The sequence below is a fragment of the Alligator sinensis genome, unplaced genomic scaffold (genome assembly GCF_000455745.1).
Source record: "Alligator sinensis unplaced genomic scaffold, ASM45574v1 scaffold71_1, whole genome shotgun sequence".
NCBI classification, from domain to species: Eukaryota; Metazoa; Chordata; order Crocodylia; family Alligatoridae; genus Alligator; species Alligator sinensis.
Genome location: NW_005841834.1, coordinates 4,408,683 through 4,431,210, shown reverse-complemented (window position 1 = coordinate 4,431,210; position 22,528 = coordinate 4,408,683). Strand labels below are relative to the sequence as shown.

Genomic DNA, 22,528 nt, shown 5'->3' with positions numbered 1-22,528 from the left:
AGACCCCACAGACAAAAGATGTTTTGCAACTAAGATCATTTTTAGGATTTATTATTTGTATAAAACTTAACAACTGTATTGTATCCTTTAAGTTGTTTGCTGAAAACAGTTGTAAATGGATTTGGTCACATGGGTGTCAAAGTTCTACTAGAAGCAAAAAGAGACTGGTCACATGGTATGGGACATTTGTTCACTTTAACCCCTTGCTTCCTATCAAATTAGCATGCAATAGATCTTCACATGGCATTTGGGCTGTTTGTTATACATCACATATCTTGGGTGACGGTACTGTACAACCCATAGCATTTTCACTGTGATCACGGACAGCAGCAGAATGTAATTACAAACAAATAGACAAAGAACCTTCTCTAGTAAATACAAAATCTACTGAAACTGTCTACCTATTTTAGCTGGAGTATACCCCAGTGACCTGTAGTATGACTGGACAAGAAACCAAGGCAGATGCCACACTGGCATTGAAGACCAAGCTCCTGATAAGGACACCTATTATATGCATGAAGGTTTGTTAGGCCTTCAACCTCACCAGGTGTCTATATGATTCAAGACAACAAAGGGTTAATTCCCCCGGTTATTGGATGGGGCCAGGCTGCAGGCCAGGGGTATACTACTATCAATGAAAACTTAACACTAAGGCAAAGGTTAACAAGAATATATTATCAAGGTGAATATAAAAAAAATACAACAATAATAAATCCACAATACAACAATGAACCAGTTAACAGAGAGTTAAGATAACACTATATACACACACACACACACACAACAGGGGCAGGCAATGTTTTTTGTGTGAAAAACCACACAATGCCTACCTTAGAAGGTGCTAGTGCAGGCACGCTAGAAAAACAAAAGGAGGGCAGGGGGTACATGGCAGGATACCCTGCTTGTGCCCCTTGCCCCCCCACCCAAAGCCCCTGCCCCCAGCCCTGCTGCCCCATGCCCTCCAGCTCAGGCTCCATGGCTAATCAGCAGCTACCCAGAACCTGGGCCAGCAGCAAACAGCTGCTGCCTCCCGGCCCCAGCTGCCTCCCACCCCCCAGCCCCAGCCTCCTGGGAGGCAGCAGATACCAGCGATGCTCCCTGCTGTGCTGCCCTCACTACTGCTTCTGCAAAACGGCATTGGAACCCATTGCAGCAGGGCACAGCAGGGAAAGCAGAAAGCTGCCTGCTCAGAGCTCCCTGCTGCCCTGACCACACTTCCCCTGCAGGCAGGGGCAGTAGCAAGGCGCACAACTCTGCATGCTGCCCACGCTGCTTCCGTGCACACAGGGGAAGTGTGACCTGGGCAGGGCCCCTCTGCGAGCTGCCTTTCTGGATCGCACATGCTGCACTCCAGAGGGCCCAGGGGAGGGCAGCAGGGCCAGGAGCAGGTTGCTGACCCCTGATATACAATACTAGATACAAGAAAGAACCAATGCAGGCCTGTCACCAGAGGGTGCAGGCAAGATTACTCTAAAGCTGACAGGCAAGATGGCCTGTCAGCCTATCATAGGGTGCCTACTCCCTAGAGGATTTCTCTCTTTCCTCACTCTCAGTGAGTACTCAGGACCTCTAAAGGGATGGGTGATATTTTACCATCTGCAGGTATGCAGGTGAATACAGGTGAGTCAAAGATTGCTCTGTCTATGAGTGTAAGTATACCTCTGTGAATGGATGGAATTCAGCTACCCACTCCACTCAAGCAACTCATACTCATCACATACATGAGCAGGTTTCACATCACATGTTCAAGTGACTCAGTTTCTCACAAGCTTTCAGTCCCAATCAGACACAATGCACACTGATACCAACTCTCCCAGGTGAGCACCCAGCCACCACACAGGCTCACGACACACACAGACTCAATCACTTCCTCCATAGCTTTCCTGACAGGTGTTATAGTGTCTACCTCATGCCACCTGTCAATCATATGCTAGAACCAATCAGTCAGACCCTTCTATCATTCATCTGTCCATCACATTACTGACCAATCTGGAAGGTTGTTACCTCAACCAAGTATTTCATGCCACACTTTACACTGGAAACACATTCCCTCCAAATTCAGCTTATATAATACAGGCTGATTACACATGCTTGTCAGTCCTATGTGGGTCAACAGACCCATAAGTTCAAGAGTTCACTCTCCTCCATCCAGGGTACTACAGCTGGGGTTAACAGCATAGGGGTATGATGCAACTCTGAAAGGTTAGAAGTACATAGCCAACCGTAATTTGGTACATTTTTATGCATGTAAAGATGTATCATGCACTGGGGAGAGGGGGAGGGTGGGAATTCAGATTTATACCTACTAAAATTCTTGAGTGCATTATCCATGATCTGAATGCAAGTTACCTAGGAGTTGTAAAAATGAAGGAACACATCAAAAGCTTTGTATGGTAGCCAGGTATTGACCAACAAATAGAAGCCTTGTTAAGAAATGTATATGCTCAAACCAGCACTGCCACACCTCTGGGAATGGCTGTCCATTCCCTGGCAGCAGCAGCTCCATATTTTGCAGAACCATTTCTAGGAATGATGCAACTAGTAATGGTGGATGCCCAGTCCAAATGATTTTTACACAGAAAACTGGCCAATTCAGCAGCACAGACACTAGAAAAGTTGTGAAATCTGTTTGCAAGAACAGGATTTGGTAACAAAGCAAACTGGAACTGACAATGACACAATTCCATTCAGATAAGTTCAGAGGTTCCCAAAAAATATAATGGCATCTGACATCATTCCTGCACCATACCACTCAGCCACAAATGGGTCAAGGCCGGGTCAATAAAGCAGAAGATGACTCGCTTCTTGCTAGAACGCCACAACAAATAAGACACCACCAATGCTGGTCATGGGCTGGAACCTCAATTCACAGAACAGATTTACTAAAACCAGACTTGCAGCATGTTGGAAATCACCAGATAAGGCTATGACAAGGGGAACAGGCGCCCCTCAGCATCTACCTGTCTGTCAAAGAGCAATTTACTTGGGGAGTCAATAAGTGGCAACCTGTGGTTGTGAATACACAAACAGGTCCATTATCTTACTCAGTTTAAGTGGTGCCTAACAATGATTGACAATGCCACACTGACCAACTACAGGATGTAGGAATGACTGGCAAACATAGTACAGAAGCAACAGTTGAAACCCCAATTAATGTTGGGCCACTGACTCTGCAACCTACAGTGTCAACTTGTAATGCTACACCTGAAAGTAGCAGTGCTAACCTACCAGGATCTAACCATGCTGAACAACCTACATCTGATGAGGCAACGTCCAAATCCAACACAGATGAAGGCTAGCCACCTCCTTAGAAGTGTGTTCAAGGGAAGGAAGGATGGAAGCCCACTGAAATATAAAACTGAACCCAATGTCGCACATCCTCAGGGAATTAGTCAAAAATATGGTTGACATTACCCCCAAAAAAGGAAACTCAAGCCAGGGTTGTAGTTAGTGCATTGTCACTATCATTTCAAACAGGGGATGAGATGTGAAATATCTGAATGTATTGAACATCTCTCTCCGTATCCAAACAGGATGATGGTGACCCTGGTCTTCCACAGACCCCTTCCTCTTCGAGGCATACAGAATTTACAGTGTCAATACATTCATCTATTTAAATCAACTCCTGACACAAGTCAACCTCAGTCCTCCATGATGTACACATTGAGAATATAACCTTATTTTTTGTTGAATCTGCTAATGGCAACTAATGCACAACTAGGCCTGGCAGCATTTACACTCACAGACCAACAGAAAAATATTTTCATTGGTAATACTCGAAATTTATAGAAAGGAGACTGATAACAGGGAACCCTTACCCCTGTTACTGGACAGTGGAGAAAGGGTGGGGGGTAGAGAGGAAAACCATGGGTGGTCTAATGACTCATTAATCAGGCAATTAGCTGCTCATTATGGCCTAATTACTCGTCAATTAAGCAATCATAGGCACAGGAGAAGCTCCTTCATAGGCACAGGAGAAGCCAGCTAGGAAGGTAACAGGCTACTTAAACAAACCCCAACCCAAAGCCCAGAAAGGGGAAGGTAGAAGAATATCCCAGGCTCCAGCGCGGTAGCAGGGAAGCCACTACCTCTTCCCATATTCCCAGAGCTCTGAGAGTGCCGCTGCTCTCCTCTTCTGGTCCCTGCCCACCTGGCTCTTTCCTGAGGAATGAACAGAATGATTTATAGCACGTAAGATTTATTAATCTATGGATATTTACTTCTTATATTTTGGCATGTGATTTCATAAAGCTTTTAACAGTATATTATCCTTACTAAATTACCTGCTTCCACACCCCTAATTTCACGCAATCCTGAAATTTAAATTGATAAAAAATCAAAATAAATGCTTAAAAATAAACACTGATTTTAGTTATCAACATTATTAAAAAAATTTTTTTTTTAAATCATGGTCTGCCTAGTCTGTGCATACCTGATGTTCAAAATATATTCCATGCTGGACAGCATGGCAGCACTTACTCTCACTTGTGATTGGAGCCATTTTATTTCTGAATGCCCTTGGATAAATACAACAGTTTCTTAAACATGCAGAGGGGTTGACTGACAAATGGTCTGTTCCCTTTTCATTACAATTAAGTAAAAACTAACTGCTTAAGTGTGCAAAGCTTGTATACCTCTATACAGAGCCATGCTGTTAGCCTTGATTTTTTTTTTTTTTGCATCCTTCAGGCATAGGGAGCTTTTGTGCTGAGATCTCCAAGGAATGAAAGATTAACCACACTCCACAACAGAACCATCACCATTCCTGGATCTTACACCTGCAGCTCCAGAAATGTAATACAATCTCATCCAATGCACCAAATGCCCCGATGGAAAATATGTAGGAGAAACCAAACAACTGCGCACCAGAATGAATGCACACTAAAAATCCAAAGACAAAAATATCCAATTACCACACTTCCCGCAAGACAATCACTTCATAAACTTACTGGATACAAAAGAGCACTGGCCTCTGGCTATTTTACCACTCCATCCAGGAAGAGCACAGACCATCTGCAGATGCTTCCTCAACCTGATGAAGGGTGTTAGTGCCCAAAAGCTTGCAAAGAAGAAATTTTCCAATTATTTGAGTTGGTCTAATAAAAGATAACAGATTTACCCAAAGAACCTTGTCTGGACTCAATATAGACATTGGATTTATGACACATTACAACCTGCCTGACATCTGATTCACCAGATACCTGTCTGAACTTACTATTTGCTTTCCCACCCCTCCCCTTTCCTCCTTCTCTATTCTTTGTTTCCCTAATTTCCAGCTATTTAGTTTTTCACAAGACTGTCTCATCTCTTTTCTACCTTGGAGAGCTCAGCAGCAGCAGTCTCCCTTGCTTACCTCTGGTATTTCTTCATCCTCATTTTGCCCCCTCATTCCCTACTCCTCCACTCTCCTCCTTCCCTACCCATTGTTTTCCTAATTTCCATCTATTTACATTCTCAATGACATCCTGTCACACTTAGTTTTTTTCATCCCTTGGAGATCCCAGAACAGCAATCTTCCTATGCCTCAAGAAGGTTATTTGTACCCAAACGCTTACAAAAAACTCTGTTCCAACTACTCAGTTGGTTTAATAAAAGATTTCACATCTACCCAAAGAACCTTGCCAACCTTTCTTAGGAAAAATTTGCTGTCTGCTCTATTTCAGCTCAAAACATTTAGCTGTTTACCACAGGATCCTTAGCTTTTTTTTAAATTATAGATCTACCCATGTAGACCAGTCTTCAGCAGCAGGTCGGGATTCAGTTGTAGTTAAGCAAGAAAAGAAGGACGAGAAATCTGAAGATTAGGCTGTCCCTGTTACACTCAGCCATAACTCTGGGAAAATATTTTTTCTTCATTCTGCCTTACAAAAACAAGGTGTGTATCATATTTGGGGGTATATTGTATGCAAAGAAAAATATGATAATACTTCTGATTGACTCATATCTTGCAGTTCTTAATTCAGATCTCAGTCAATAAGCCTAGCAAGTAAACTTCTGACTCCAGGACATTTTCCTGAGAACCATTTTGGCAGACTGCCTTACTCCTGATTTTTGAAGCTGTGAATTTAGGGCAAATTCAGGGTAATCCTTAGTTAGGTCTAAGATTGCTTTGGTTATAAGAAAGAACTTCATGTTGTGGCAAAGGCTGCTAGAAACAGCAGCTCCAATGATTCAGCTAAGAAATTAGTTATCCTGATAATATGAAAAAAGTAAGAAAAAAATTAAATCAAAATGCCCTTTGGAAAGAATTTGGATTCAATGCCAGAAAAGAAAAAATATTTCTACTTTGAAAGTCAGTAAGAGTGGTCAATGATGAGATTAAAGGCACATATCAAAGCCCACATCCTTAAACATATTTGGGAGACAGATTTTTCTGCCATTTATAAAATGTTATGGAATCTCCATCACAGTGGGGTTTTCAAAATGTCTAATAAGCACTAGTCAGGGCTGATCCAGGAGTAGCTGGAGAGCACTATAAAGAGCAACAGTTAAGGAACCCTCCCTAACACGAACTGCTGGGAGATCACAAAAGCGCTGCAGTCCAAGAAGGTATACATATTAGAGAGGACCACACTCAGCAGAAAAATGAAGCCAAGGTCCACCTAACTTAATAGATTTCTAGGGTCAGAAGGGACCTATTAGATCATTGAGTCTGACCCCTGCTCTGGGCAGAAAAGAGTGCTACGGTCAAGTGACCCTAGCCAGGTGCTTGTCTAGATTCATAGATTATTAGGGGCTGGAAGCCTGAAGCGGTCTTCTGGGAGTTCATAGCCATTGGTCCAGGTCTTCCCCAGGGATGCCCTAGTGAACAGTTCTTCACCAAGCTCTTGATGCAGTCCTCTGATAGAACGGTAAACTGCTATCAAGTCCCCTCTCAACCTTCTCTTCTTTAGGCTAAAGAGGCCCAGGTCCTTCAGCTTTTCCTCGTATGGCTTGCCTTGCAAGTCCCTGATCATATCGGTGGCTCTTCTCGGGACCCTCTCAAGTTTTTCCATGTCCTTATTGTAGTGCAGCATCTAGAACTGGATGCAGTACTCCACCTGTGGTCTCACCAGTGCTGAGTACAGCGGGAGAATCACTTCCTTAGTTTTACATGAGATGCATCAGTTGATGCACACCAGTGTTGTTTGCCCAGCTGGCCACTGCATCGTGCTGATGGCTCATGTTGGTCAATCATTACCCCTAGATCCCTTTCAGCCGTGGTGCAGGTCAGGCTGTCACCTCTGAGCCTGTATGCACGTTGAGGGTTATTTGCCCCCAAGTGGAGCACCTTACACTTGGAAGTATTAAACTTCATCTGGTTCCGGTCTGCCCAACTCTAGAGCCTGTCCAGGTCCACCTGTATCAGCAACCTATCTTCTGACGTGGCCACACTGCCCCGTTACTTGGTGTCATCCACTAACTTGGCCAGTGAACTTCTCACTCCCCCATCCAAATAATCGATAAAGATGTTGAAAAGCTCCGGTTCAAGCACAGACCCGAGGGACACCACTTGGTGCCAGGACAACACAGATCCGTTCATGAGAACTCTCTGGGTCCTACCCTGCAGCCAGTTTCCCACCCCCTGAACTGTTGAGCAGCTGAGCCCACAATCTTCCAGTTTTCCCAGAAGGATATCATGGGATACTAGATCAAAAGCCTTTTGGAAGTCTAGGTATACAACGTCTACCTTGTCTCCCATGTCCAGGTGGTGAGAGACCTGGTCATAGAAGGAGATGAGATTGGCAAGACAAGACCTACCTGCGACAAAGCCATGCTGGCTGTCATTCAGAATCTTACCTTCCACGAGAGTATCGCACATAGATTCTTTAATGAGCTTCTCCAGGATTTTCCCTGGGATAGAGATTAGGCTGACTGGCCTATAGTTGCCCGGATCCTCCCTCTTCCCCTTCTTAAAGATGGGCACAATGTTGGCCCTCTTCCAATCCTCAGAAATATCTCTTGTGCGCCACGAATTGAAAGAGCTTTGCCTGGGGTTCTGTGATGACTGGATGACAGCCAGCTCCTTCAGTACTCTCAGATGGAGTCCATCTAGTCCTGCTGACTTATAAAATGTCTAGCTTTTCTAGTTGGATGCTGAGCAGGTACAATAACAATCTCCTTTTGAACACCTCCAAGGTAGGGGAAAGCACTACCCCCTTGGAAGCCCATTCCATATTTTGGCAACCCTCACTGTGAAGAATTTCTTCCTAATGTCCAATCTAAATATGCTCTCCTTCAATTTATGGCCATTGTTTCTAGTAACCCTAAGAGGTGCCTTGGTAAACAGAGTATCCCCTATTCCCTGCTGACTCCCCCGCCCCCCCCCCCCCCCCCCCCGCCAACGAGTTTGCAGACCACCACAAGATCACCTCTCAGCCTTCTCTTGCGGAAGAAGAAGAGATTCGGGTCCCTCAATCCGTCTTCATATGATCTTACCTGCAGGCCCTCAACCATACAAGTAGCCCTCCTCTGAACCTTTTCCAGGTTATCCACATCCCTCTTGAAGTGCGGTGCCCAAAACTAGACAGTACTCTAGCTGCGGCCTGACCAATGCTGCATAGAGGGGAAATATCTCCTCCCTAGACCTGCTCATGATGCACCTACTAATGCAAGAAAGAGTGAAGTTAGCCTTACTTATTACCTCGTCACACTGGCAACATGTTCATTTTTGCATCAACTATGACTCCAAGATCCTTTTCCACTGCTGTGCTACTTAGAACTGTACTTCTCGGTCTATAGGTGTATTGGTGATTCTCTCCCCGCAGGTGCAGCACTTTGCACTTATCTTTGTTAAATTGCATCCTATTCTGATTCACCCACTTCCCCAGTCTATCCAAATCTGCTTGAATTCACTGACTACCCTCTGGCAGACAAGGTTCTTTGGGTGAATCTGATATCTTTTATTAGACCAACTTAAATAGTTGGAAAACAATTATTAAGCAAGCTTTCAGGTTCAAAAACCCTTTGTCAGGCTAAGAAAGTTTCAGCAGTTGGTGTGTGCTCTTCCTGGATGGAATCAAAAGTAAAGAAGCCAGAGGCTGGGCTGGTATGCATACAAGACAGGTAGTCAGTGAAAATGTAGATTGAAGAGTCAATGGGTGAGAGACAGGCTTGGTGGGGGGGATGAATAGTGGAGAGATACCTGGGGAGTCAGATGTCAGGCAGGTTATAATGCGTCATAAATCCAATGTCTATATTTAGTCCATGATTTTTAGTATCCAGGAGGTTGATGAAGTTCATAGGCTCATCTCTGGGAAGTGTTTTGTAAGTTTCCTTTGAGGATCAGGACTGAGAGATTGGAGAGAGAGTGGTTTTCTTGTGAGAAATGTGCCCCCATAGGTAACTGGGTATTCCTGTCTTCGATAGATTTCCAGTGTGCGTTCATTCTGGTGCGCAGTTGTTGTTTGGTCTCTCCTACGTATTTTCCATCAGGGCATTTGGTGCATTGGATGAGATATATCACATTTCTGGAGGTGCAGGTGTAAGATGCATACCAGACCAGCCTCTGGCTTCTCTACTTTTTATTCCATCCAGGAAGAGCACACACCAACTGCTGAAACTTCCTTAGCCTGAGGAAGGGTTTTTGAACCCAAAAGCTTGCTTAATAATTGTTTTCCAACTATTTAAGTTGGTCTAATAAAAGATATCAGATTCACCCAAAGAACCTTGTCTGCCTATGAACCTGGTCCTTAGACCAACATGGCTACAACCTACACCGCTGACTACCCTCTAGTGTGTTTACTATACCCCATAGTTTGGTGTTGTCTGTGAATCTGAACACAGCTTTTTACACCCTCATCTAAATCACTAATGAAGATATTGAACAGTACTGGTCCAAGGACAGAGCCTTGGGGGACATAACTGCCCACATATCTCCAGGTAAAACCTGACCCATCCAACACCACTCTCTGTGTGCATCCCATAAGCCAGTTTTCCACCCACCCAACTGAAAAACCCAAGTCACAGCTACTTAGTTTACTTGTAAGAATTGGGTGCAACACTGTGTCAAAAGCCTTTTTAAAATCCAAGTAAACAACATCTACCTCTACTCCTGCATCTAAGGACTTTGTGACCTGGTCATAAAGAGAGACCAGGTTAGTCAGACAGGATCTGCCCTGCTATAAATCCATGCTGATTGCCCATTAGCATTGTATTACCCGCTGCCCCCTCTCCCCCCCCACCACAAATGTAATCCTTAATGATTTTTTATAAGGTCTTGCCAAGAATAGAAGTGAGGCTAACCAGCCTATAATTAGCTGGGTCCTCCTTCCTCTCCTTCTTGAAAATAGGGGCCATATTGGCCCTTTTCCAGTCCTCCGAGACCTGTCCTGAGCGCCATGAGCATTCAAACAGTTGTGCCAGTGGTTTTGCTATGACACCAGCTAATTCCTTTAGTAGCCTTGGGGGAAGATCATCGGGGCGTGCCAACTTAAATACGTCCAACCCCTCCAGGTACTCCTTCACTAGGTCAGCGCTAACTATTGGTAGAGTGGTCTCTCTCTCATGCCAGACTGAAGTTTCATTGCGAGGTGTGTTTGTATCCATGTCCAGGAACACCAATGCAAAGAAATCATTTAAGAGCTCAGCTCTGCCCATCCTATCCGTTACAAGTTGCCTTAGTCCATCCTGTAGCAGCCCTATGTTACCTTGCGCCTTGGTCTTGCTCCCTATGTACTTAAAGAAGGACTTTTTGTTACCCCTAATCTTAGTTGCCAGCCCGAGTTCTATTTCTGCTTTGGCCTTCCTCACTGCTTCCCTGCAAGTGCGAGCCAAGCAGGTACATTCCTCCTTAGTGGCTGCCCCCTGCTTCCATGGCCTATCAGCCTCTTTTCCCCTGCAGGCTCTCCTGGATTTCTCTGCTCAGCCAAGAGGGTTTCTTGGCTCTTCTGCCTCCCTTTGTGTGTACTGGGATGGTACCCCTCTGTGCCTGCAGGATCAGTTCCTTGAGGCACTCCCACCCTTCCTGGACCCCCCAACTCACCAAAGTTATTACCCCTCAGTCCCACTCTAACTAATCTCCTGAGGTCGTTGAAGTTGGCCTTCCGGAAGTCTAGCACTTCTGTCTAACTAGTTATCTTTCCCACCTTTTGCTGGACAGTGAATCCCATCAATGGGTGGTCACTATCTCCTAGGTTAGCTTGTACAGGCAGGTCCCCCACCAAGTCCTACCCTGTGGCCAGCACCAAATCATGTAAGGCATTTCCCCTAGTAGGACTGCATACCTCCTGTGTTAGGTGCAGGTCCTATATGCAGATTAGAAACCTACGTGAACGGGCAGACCTAGCAGACTGCGCCTCCCAGCAGATGTCAGGGTAATTTAGGTCACCTATGACAACCAGGTCCTTTGAGCGTACTGCCCTTGAGAGCTGCCTCAAGAATTCTAGGTCTAACTCATCCTCCTGACGTGGGGGTCTGTAGTAGACCCCCACTACCAAGTCCCTTTCACCCCTTCCCCCTTGTAGTCTGACCCATAGGACTTCCATCTGCCCTTCTTCTATCCCCATTACTACAGAAGATATATAATGCTCCTTAACATATAGAGCAACACCCCCTCCCTTTTCCCCCAATATATCCTTACTTATTTAAGATTAAAACAGCTGGGATAAGTTGATAGAGGGGATACGGAAAAGGGAGTTCTGCCTCTATAGTTAGAGCAGTACTTCTTAACCAGGGTGCCACAGCCACAATGCTTGGCTTCCCTTCATGGCTGCTCCCTTGCCCAGGCCTTCTGCATGGATGTAAGTACTGTCATAAATAATAAATTGGTTTTCAAAATAAGATGCAGCTCAATTAAAAAAAAATTATGGGGGGAATACCTTAAGTCTAAAAAAGGTTGAGAACCACTGAGTTAGGTATGATGTGTGGAGCTATGCTTGCTATCTTCAGGTTTCAGGGCAAAATGGAAGGTATCTGTATTTTCCCATGCTTCTGAGCAGTGGCTACCACATAGGGCCAAGAAATATATTTTTGTTCTTCCTGTTGCTATATATAAGGGTGTTTTTCTGACTTCCTCAAAAACACTGGGATTTGGCCACAGCCAAGACTGGGGATTTTGACTGGGGTGTGCCAGTGCTCCTGCTGGGATTAAAACCTAGATGTTCCCAGCTTGACAGGTCTTGTCCCTCCACTCAGTCTCAGACTGATCACCTCATTTGGAATGAAGAAGGAATTTTACTGCATTGTCAAGCTGGCACAGACTGCAAGGGTTTCTGACCTTCTGTGTAGTGGGGGATGCAGTCCTCTTCTTTGGATCTCTCGAGTGTATTTTAATAAACCTTTCAGTGGCAGGTCACTAACAGCTCTTTTTCCCCTGCTTTACCTGTGGCAGGTTCAGGTGCTTTTGGTGTTTTGGGGCAATGAACCTTGCAATTGTGCAACAGAGTTGATTGTGTAGCTTTAGAAATAGATTAGACTACTTTTCTATTATTCTACTCCACCTGCAGAATCTTTGGTACAGTCTCTTTAACACGCCATACCTGCTGTTCCTTTCCTGAATGGCCACAAGCCTCTATCAGAGAAGGTAGAACTTTGACAAACCAAAATCATAACCAAAGCCCTGACTAATGAACCCTATTAATACATGAATTTCCCCCTAGTACTATTGTTCCATTTTATAAAATGGATGGCAAATGACCAATTATCTTTTCAAACATGGTTTAAAAAAAATGTACATTAAGTACCTGCTAACAAGATAAAAAGGATCAGACTAAGGATTATAATTTATTTGCCAAAGAACAAGAAGTTTCAGGAATGGTTACTTTACTACTGAAAATTCTATTGCCTTCTTATCCAATGTATAAATACTGCTCTCAAAGAGGGAAAAAAATGTATGCAAACTTTGCTGATTTGAAATCTGCTTCCACCTCCACTGACAGAGACCTCCTTTGGGAGGATCTTAAAAAGGCTGGTATAGATCTTGGGCTCTCTCCTGATAACTGTCCATCATTAACAGAGCCATCCCTAGGGGTATGCGGGGCCCGGGACATATCAGCCTTGGGGGGAGGGGGGCTGTTGGCGAGCGCCTAGTGTGACATGGGGGGAGCAGGTAACCCCTGCGGGCCCCAAACCCCAGAAACAGACCCCCGGCGGGGATAACTTACCTCCCACAGGGCAGCCGGAGCAGGAGCCAGGACCGCGGCCACAGCCGCGCAAACCAGCATTACGCCAGCTGTTTAATCAGCTGTTTCCTGCGCAGGAAACAGTTGGACCAATCACGGCGGCCATACAGGCCACTGCAGGGAAGTTTAAAAGCCCCTCCAGAACCAGGGCAGAGAGAGAGCCGGAGAGAGAGAGCGCTGGTGGGCAGCATGCTAGGCGTGCTGTGGCTCCAGCGCAGGAAGGGAGAGACATAGCCTGCGCGGCTCCCGCAGGCAGCACAGGGGAAACCTTTGAGCCTCCTGCAGGAGGCAGAACAGGGGAAGCCCTCCAGCTCCCCACTGAAAAGGAGCCAGAGGAAGCCTTTGAGTTCCCTGCAGGCAGCAGGGCAGAGGAGGCATTTGAGCCCCCTAGAGGAGGCAGCTCTGAAGCCCTCTCCTCCTCAGGGGAATATTTCTTCTGAGAAAAAAAAATAAAACCCCGAGAAGTGGGAAAAGCAAAGAGACTAGGGAAGGAAGACCATGGGCCATTCTACAGGGCCGAAAATCACCATTTTACAGATATCCACCCAGCTGGTGAGTGGATGGGGTGTAGGGGAGGCGGAGCCCTGTGGAACATCGCGCCAAGCAATTGTGAGTACTGCCGTCTGTCGGGAGGGCCTCCCAGGAACATCTCCACTGAAACCCACCTCTTGATAGTTTAACATCAAAGTCGTGGAAGGCGTGTCGAGGGGAGGGGCTACACACCCGACAGGCCGCACAGCACGTAAGGCGCAAGCAATCATAGTGGCAAACAACCAGAGTGCGGAGCTGACGGAAGGCAGTGGCCACGGCAGGGCCTGTACAGCACTGTCCACGGAGTCCCACAAAGCACAGGGCCCTGGGCAGTTGCCCTGATTCAACCCCCCACCCCTCAGACAGCCTTGATCATTAAACAATGGCCAGAATCAAGAGAGGACAGAAAAGGTTACCTAATTGACTTTACTCCATTACAAAAGGTGAATATCAGGGCTGTTTACTGGTTCCACTCCTCCTTACTGTTTATATCAATGAAGTGCTCCCTGCAGTTTTAACAAGGTTGTAAAAGGGACTGACTAGACCATTCTATGCCAGTCCCTTTATGCAGATAAACAGTACCAAGCCCCTCTGGGCTTGGAAATACTAAAACCTTTTAGCTCTTTTTGCAAACAAGAATGCCCAACTAGAAATAATTAGAACACTGTAATAATTATTTTGGTTGTAGACCAAGTCTATATAAAGTAGATAACAGACTTTCATTATATTGAATAGGACCAGATTTTCTTCTATTTGTAGGTTTGTTTTATACATAATAGTGAATGGGATAAACAGAAGAGGAGAGCCTTAAATTCTACTGAAGTAGTGCTTGATTTTACTCCAGCTGGAGAGGGCAATTTAATGGTACCAGCTCTTAATGCTTTCAGAGACAGAGCCTAGGTCCAAATATTACATGATGCAGAAGTCTACTATTGAAAGTTTTTAGCATTCTTGAGGCTCCAAATTTTTCTGTGCTACTTGATCAAAATTGTAAACCCTTTGATCAGTTATTGATTGTGTATTCAATGTATACTTTTAGAGCATTTTCCAAAGGTTCTGCCTGGAGAAACACCTTAAAAGAAAACAAACACCCTACAGTTCCCTGGCTTCTGCAAATGCACTATGCTCTGTATTCACTGCTTGAATGACTAAAGCCACCAGCAAGAGGATGAAATCCTTAATTAAGCCCAGAGCAGAAGATATTTGCAATCCACTGCACATTGCAATTATCCATACAACAGATACATCTCCTTGACTTCTCATCTGAAGATAAGTAATTATGAGAAATGAACTATAGCATTTTAGGACCTTTACAGCTCTCCATTTTCAAACTATGGAATTGGCCTATGTAAAAAGGAGTTATGGCTCCTATCTAGAGGCAGTTTTCTTTGCCCAAGTAAGCCTAGTCAGATTAAAGAGCTACAACAGTGCCAACTTTTTTTTTTTTTTTTAACCCATTCTGAAGCCTGAGAAATAAATGGTTAGCACCATTCCTGGCTCATATGCTTTTGACTATACCAGCTCAAAAACTAGAATAGCTGTTGTATAACAACAGTGTTTTAATAAATGGGTCTCAACTTATATGCCTGGTCAGCTGCAAAAACAACCACAAGAAAGACCATCTCCTTGTAAACTAGATAAAGCATAGGCAACCAGGGACCTACCTAGACTCCTGGCAGCTCTGAGCAAACTTTTAGGATGCCCCCCCCCCCCCCCCTTGACTTTGCCAGGGATAATGATTTTTTTTGTTGCATTTTATTTCATTTGCAGGCCCTAGGCAGCTACCCGGTTCACCCAAGCCCGTGGCCAGCCCTGTAGGCAACATATGGCCCACAGGCTAGATTCAGCCGGTGGAGCCATGTAATCTGGTCACAGACATGGGGATTTGGCAACAGGGTGCTCTCTCAAGGCTACTGCAGGGACAAACCTTGGGTCTTGTGCCTGGGTTTTAGCATCCGCTGCCTGCCCCAAATCCAGCCTGCAGCCTTAAAAGGCTGCCAACCACTGAAATAAATAAAAGCATATTCCTAACCCTTGGTATTTCAATGGACTATACCATTTTAAGAGTCGTGATTTTAAAAGTGTAATGAATCCTGGGTGAAAAACCTCTCCCCCCTCCCCGCACCATGTGTATTGGTTTTACAAAGCTGTCCCGATTTTAAAATATTTATTTACCTTATATCTACTGTCCTTCATATCATAACCCAATACCACAAATCTATATTAATAAGCAGAGACTACATACAGGACAACAGCCATCATGCAAATAAGAAAAGGTATTTTAACTTTCTACTCGTTGTCCCAGAAGGAAACATCTGTTATTCAACCTTTTTGCATTAAAAACAAAGTTTCCAGCTAAATGGCAAGATCGTGCAATATCTTAACTTTCTGTTGATAACAGTGTTCTACAAGCATTTTCAGTATAAGAGGGGACATATTTCAGTACATCTTCAAAAGTCTCACTAAAGACAATACTATATATTCACTACATCATTTTAGTTTTATTAATTGTATTGTGTTTCTACCCTGCTGCTGGTTATACTATGAAGAACTCTACTTTATTTTCAGTAGTTTCAGAGCTTAAAAACTGTTTTTTTTAAAGTACTGAAAATAGGAAACCCCAATGCCCACGAAGCACAGAACATATTTGGGACTTATGACTTCATTATAGGCAGTATTCGACTTACAACGTTTCGCACTTGCAACATTTATGAATTGACACCCTGCTTCAACTTTGCATCAGATCAAGCGTTGTCGAAACTGACGTCGTAATGCCACACCAGCAAACAAGTTTGCTGCGTCACTCATCTCTCTGGAGAACATCTATCCAAACTTCCTTGGACACTTTCTTTACAAAAGCAGACAAGACTCCAGAAAAACCTGCAGCCAAGACTCCTGAGAAGCCTCTAGCCAAGAACCCTTCAAAAAGCCCAACCAAGAGCCTTTCAAAAAGTCCAGCAAAGTCACCTCAAAGAAGTCCTTCCAAATCAATGCAATTGCTATTTACAATATAAATATATTAATGTAGCTATATTACTCGTATATAATTGATCGATTACAAAATTCTGGGGTATTTTTGGTGAAAATAGGGTATTGGGCCCTGATTCAGGAACCAATCCCCTATTTATAACATTGTTTCTTATGAGAAAATTGGTTCCGAGTTACAACATTTCAACTTACAACACAATTGGTTCCTGAAAACTGCGTCTTAAGTCTGAGAACTGCCTGTACACTATTTTCAACACCACAATATTTGACCATTTGATCCATATTCATAGCCTCTGTTTTATTTTTGGCAGCGTTTTAACAACTTTAATATTTCCAGTTGAGTGTTATTCCCATCAGAAGTTTAATAAGCTACCTTTTTAGTCTAACTTCCGTCATAAAACTGGTGGTTTTAGTTTTTGATTCTTGTTCTATTAAAGCTGATTAATTTTTTTTTCCCCAAAGCATTAAATAAAAATGATGCAAAGATTATGGCAATAAGATTAATGGAGTATTAGTCAATAATTTAATAGTTACAGCTATATAGATCCTTCCCAGATATGAAGTAGAGATTAAATTTAAGTGGAGAGGATACATAAGACATGTAAAATATATTACTTCTGGATTGATACTTTTATCATAGACAGTGGCTTACTCTTGAAACAGGTACTATACTGGTAAAAATTTCACCAATGCCACCATTTCAGTCCCCCTTTATAAATCCTTCCCCTTCTCTCTGCCCCGCCCCCCGCAACTTTTAAGCATCCAGTTCCTTGCAGTTGAAATTTTTCATTCTGGCAGGACATTAGGTATGAATAGCTTTTACCACCTTACAAGTACAGGTTTCCCTCACCAACCACAGTTTTGAATATCCATGCTTACTATTCTACATACCATTTTGGCTCCCACGGTATACAGTTTTGAGTAACCACAGTTTTCCATGGCCACACATCAGCCCGCCACCTGCCATTTTTCCCATAAGCCTTTTGTCTTGCCAGCCATGGTTTTGCCAACCACAGGAACTTTCAGGAACTTAACCCCAGCAGCTGGCGAAGAAAACCTGTATGGACCCAGCTTTAAGTATATGCTTTAATCACTGTGCAAACCTTTATTCCTTTCATATAAGTGATACGGCTTCACGAGTCAGGCACAGGAGATTTGTACATGTAGATATTTAAATTTCAGTAAACAGAGCTAATGTGATTTGTGACACATGGAGCTTTGCTGAAGAGTTTGGAATATAAGCCTTCAATATGCTATCTAATCAGGATTTTGTTTTTGCCCTTGACAACTACCTTTTATGAACCAATGTCGAAATATACCTGCTTCAAATTATTAACATAATACCATTTGATTTGGTTCAAAAAGGCGTTTTAGATATTAAAATCTTAATTGAAATGCACTTTGCTTCAGAATATTTAGAATTTGTGCCGGGTATCAATGGAAAGTTAACAATAAACATCTGAGTGCAACATAAGAAAATTCTCTTTGAGAAGCCACCTCATTTTATCTAGGGATTTTTACTAGTCAGTATTGTGTGCACCACCAAAAAACTCTGATAAAATTACACTATATATTGTTTGAGTACATATAAACATTATTTACATCTGTAAATGTAACTTCTCTAAGGATGTTACAGCAGAAAGATTAACTTATTCAGACCTTCTGACCACATCTATTCTATTCCCTTGCTCTGAATTGTTTATAATTTTCTAAAAACATCATTGCAGCACATAATTTTTTTCAAAAATGGTCTCTTTCCATATGTAATCTTTTTTAAAAGTTTGAATAAAATGATTTAGCCATTTTAACAACTGCCTGGTTAAACAGAAATAAATCAAAATCACCTTAGATAACAGGGTAAAATTATCCAAACCTCAATACAAGCTCCTGCTCCTTTTGAAGAAACATCATAGTGAACTACTGAGAAAAGCCATTTATGTAAACAGGGATGCTTGTTTTCATTACACAACTAAGGCAGAAAGCAAGGTACAGGTACACCTCCACGCTAACTGAATCAGAGATGCAGAAGCTTTCATGAGCCACAGCTCACTTCATCTAATGGCAACTAAGTTAGCAAAATGGACTTCAGTGAAGCGCTTCAATAATTCATCCATATACACAGGACTTGATTCGTGGTCACAACAACTCAATATAGTTACAAAATGATAGCAACCACAAAATACATAAAGATATGTGATTGTATAAGTTTACATAGCTTATTCCTATACAGAAGGTCAACTATGCTATGTATAACAACAAATGCATGCAAAACCTCTGCTTTAACCACATAAAAGTGCAACGTTCTTTGTGATCAGGGTTGTTTTAGAGCAGGAGTGTCAGTCATGTTGGCACTGCATGCCAGAGGACTCACAAGTGAAAGCAGCAGTACTAATCCTCACATCTGCTGAAGCTACTATCTCAGCATAGCCCAAGAACCCAACAAGTTAATGCTACAGTGACATACTGCCTCTCAACTTCCCCCATGTCACTAATTGTAGTTACCAAAGGCAGCTAAAACACCCGTTTTGGCAGTGGGTAGAAGTTTGGGGGGCGGGGGGGAGGCAACTTGGGCAGCCACAAGGATTAACAGTGCCACTGCAGGGGCTCCAACAGCCATGGCAATGAGCCCCATGAACCAAATCTGGCTCACAGAAGTAGACAGTCAGCCTTCGAGAAGCCCTGCAGGCTGGATTTGGCCTGCAAGCCATGCATTTGCCAATCCTGTTTTAGAGTTTAAACAAGACCCCTGAAAACCAGCTACCAAACAAGACACTGAACAACTACTGTTGGTACAACCAGATTTAAGAATTAAAGTGGTTTTTAAAATCATAGGGCGTTTATACACATGCTCCAGGAGCGGAGGGCACTTTAATTAAAGTGGCACCGAGAGCCCAGAGCATCTTATGTATTAGCATATAAAGCGCCCCCGCTGCCATTTTGAAGCGTGGGGACACTAATATAGGATACATGGGAGGCTGCTGGAGTACAGTAATTGCCACGCTCCAGCAAACTTGATTAATCAAATTTGCTCCAAGGCACTGGAATTCCAGTGGGTCAAAGCAGCCTCCCTGCTCATGTGTAGGCACTCATACAAACTGGAAACTGAACACTTCATCTCTTAATTCTCTAACATTTGGTTCTGTAATGTTTATGTAAACTAGAAAAGATGACTATTTCTTATTGGCTAGAATATCATTATGATCAGCCCTACTATAGCAACAATGACAACAAAACTTTATAGATTTACTTTTTAAAAAGATTTCCTCCCGAGTCTTTTTTTTCTTTTTTTAACATTGCTAATATTTCTGCGTTTAATTCACAAAACTCTTGATCTTCCCTAATTTTGCTGCATGTGCTGAGGGTTTAAAAATCTCTGGTAGCTTTCATAATTTAAGGTAAGTGACTGGGTTATTGAATTTTAGCAGACTTTTTCCTCTCCCTAAAACACGGGTCACTACACAATAAACTCAATGTCATTTTTAATTATTGTTTGCTTTTAGTTACTCCAGTTTCACTCTCCATGCTTCATGTCAGATCCTTCATTGTCCAAACATAGTCCAACTATCAGGATAAAAACAAAAGGCGAAGAGGGGGAAAATAAAAACAACATATTTCAGACCATCCGTGTACATCTTAAAATGCCAAAAAATTAAACACAAAAAAGCACAAGCCCATATTTTCTATTTTGGAGATCACCTTTAAATGACTGGAACAGAGATGATGTCCATATTAAATAAATTTACAGAAAATGCTGTGTAAAAAGTTTCAAAGATCAAATAAAATAGAAGTCTAAAGTGAATAAGCACGCTCCTGCTTTGTCAAGGAAATCGCATCCATCTCAAAAAATTTGAGGCATTTTGAGGAGTTATCTACTTTTGTTGCATGCAGCACCAAGAATTAACTGCCATAACTGCAAGATTATAAACAATGAAAGTTTCTTCTTTACTTTTAATACCTGACAAAGCTTTGTGTATAATCAGTTCCCCCCACTTTCACGGGTCTTTCAAAACACAGGAGGTGCTTATTAAGGAACCACAAAATAAGACTGGACCAGAATGGAAGATGTGCACTACCTGGAGACACACATGCACATCAAAATTATACTTATAAAATAATTTTGAAGTTTATGAGCCTGTTTTAAATCAAAACATACCCTTCCGACTTGCAAATTGCCCTTTAAAAAAATTAACAGAATTTAAAACACATTTATAACATTCCTCAGAATTTTAAAGGTTCCACAGTTAACAAGACTGAAATGAGTAGTGTCCATAATATACTATCAATAAATGCAGATGCCCAAGAGAATAGTATTTATTACATTAAAAAAGAAAAGAACTGACTTCCTCACTACCATATTTTCAAGAAATAGGTATTAGCCAGAAGACTTATTACCACAATTTCTCACATATAACCCACAGCTTTTTCCCAAATGCAACTGGGAAAAATTGGGGTGTACATTATTAACAAGGAAAAGGACTCCTCACAAATCTGGTATTTTTGGGGAGGGGGGGCGGAAAAAGGGTGGAGCAGTGGTAGCATTAATTACCCTGGCTCTGGGAACCACTACAATTAACATTACCACTGCTCTTCGCTCCTCCCCAAATTTCCCAACCTGTGGAGAGTCCTTGTCCCCAGTCACATGCTGGACTGGGACAGTGCATAGGGTTGTCCTACAGCTGGACTTGGTACACCAGGTCCAACCCACCACATGGTCCTGGACCCAGCACATGGCTTCAGATCCAGAGTGGTCAGTCTGGCACCATGTACAGCCAGTGCTCAGGGTTGGATTTAGCCTGTAGCCCTGCCCTGCCAAGTAGTCCTAGTTTCGGCTTGCTGAATCCATCCCCACTGCACAACACATCAGATTGGGCTAGCCCCAGTCCCAGCCTCAGAGATCCCTAGATACCTGGTACTTACCTGTACTCCAAGGCAAGATTCCTGCCCCCCCTACCCCCATCTTGGTGCCTTCCAATAATAAGGGGCATATTGCACACGAAAATACACTACTAGCACTGTAACTTTTGACCTGTTGATCTCCCTAAGCTCCTTAATTATTATCCCTCTTTTACAGAAGAGGAAGAAAGGTGATGGGTGGGAAGACAGTTAAACAAGCTCTTGAAGGACATTTAAAAGGCATAAAGAAACAGAACTCTAGCATCTCAAGTCCCACAAACTGCCTCCTTCAAGTTTCACAATCGATACTTCCCCATATCTACACCAGGTTTTGAAACAGATCATTGCCCCAAAATTCTGTTTTGCAATTAGTCAAAACTGGGCTGCTTGAAGAAATGCGAGCATAAAATCATCCAACACTTCAAACATGAATGGTCTCATACAGCTCTTCAAGAAACTGGAAACAAAGGACTGACGAGTCTCTCGGACTAGTGGATTGCTTGGGGCATTGCTAAATCGGGAATGTTCTGTGCTGCGTGTTCAAGCTTTCTGCCCCCTTTCATCTGAAATGACTCAAAAGACCAGAGGGCTTCTACCCCTTTCCTGTGGAGAGCTCTCCACAAGCAAAACCTGACGACAGTTTCCCCAACATCCCCAGTTTAAGGTTGGGGCACTTAGCTCCTGTTACTCCTACATAGGTGCACAGTTCCTGGTCTGGTTTGCACTTCCCTCCCAGGATGGGGCATCCCAGGAGCCAGGGCCAAGGCTTTACGTGGAACGAGCTTCGCTGGACCAGAGGGTTAGGAGTAGAGACAACCTTGAGAAAACTTAAGCCAGCCAACTGAGAAGATGGCTCCAGGTGGGAGGAGGAAGGGTGGGCATTTATTTTCAGAGTTAAAGGAGGACTTTGGAAAGGAAAGCCAAGAAGCCTGCAGGCCGGCGCCTGACAGGGACGGGCGGGGAAGCCGTGGGAAGCAGCCACCGAACCACCCAGCCCCGCCAATGCCGCACCGCGC

At 43.4% G+C, this 22,528-nt stretch overlaps 1 protein-coding gene across 3 annotated transcripts in view; it reads right to left on the bottom strand.

The window, feature by feature from the left end:
- UBE2W (ubiquitin conjugating enzyme E2 W) overlaps positions 1-22,528 on the bottom strand; it is a 59,844-nt gene that overhangs the window by 36,417 nt on the left and 899 nt on the right. The window contains exon 1 of one of the 3 annotated variants that reach the window (XM_025200197.1): positions 20,124-20,180. The exons of the other annotated variants lie outside the window; for them this stretch is intronic. Coding sequence (XP_025055982.1) covers positions 20,124-20,141 — 18 coding nt within the window. The 5' untranslated portion in view covers positions 20,142-20,180. Of the gene's footprint in view, positions 1-20,123; positions 20,181-22,528 lie in introns of those variants that run through there. 3 annotated transcript variants of the gene reach the window in all.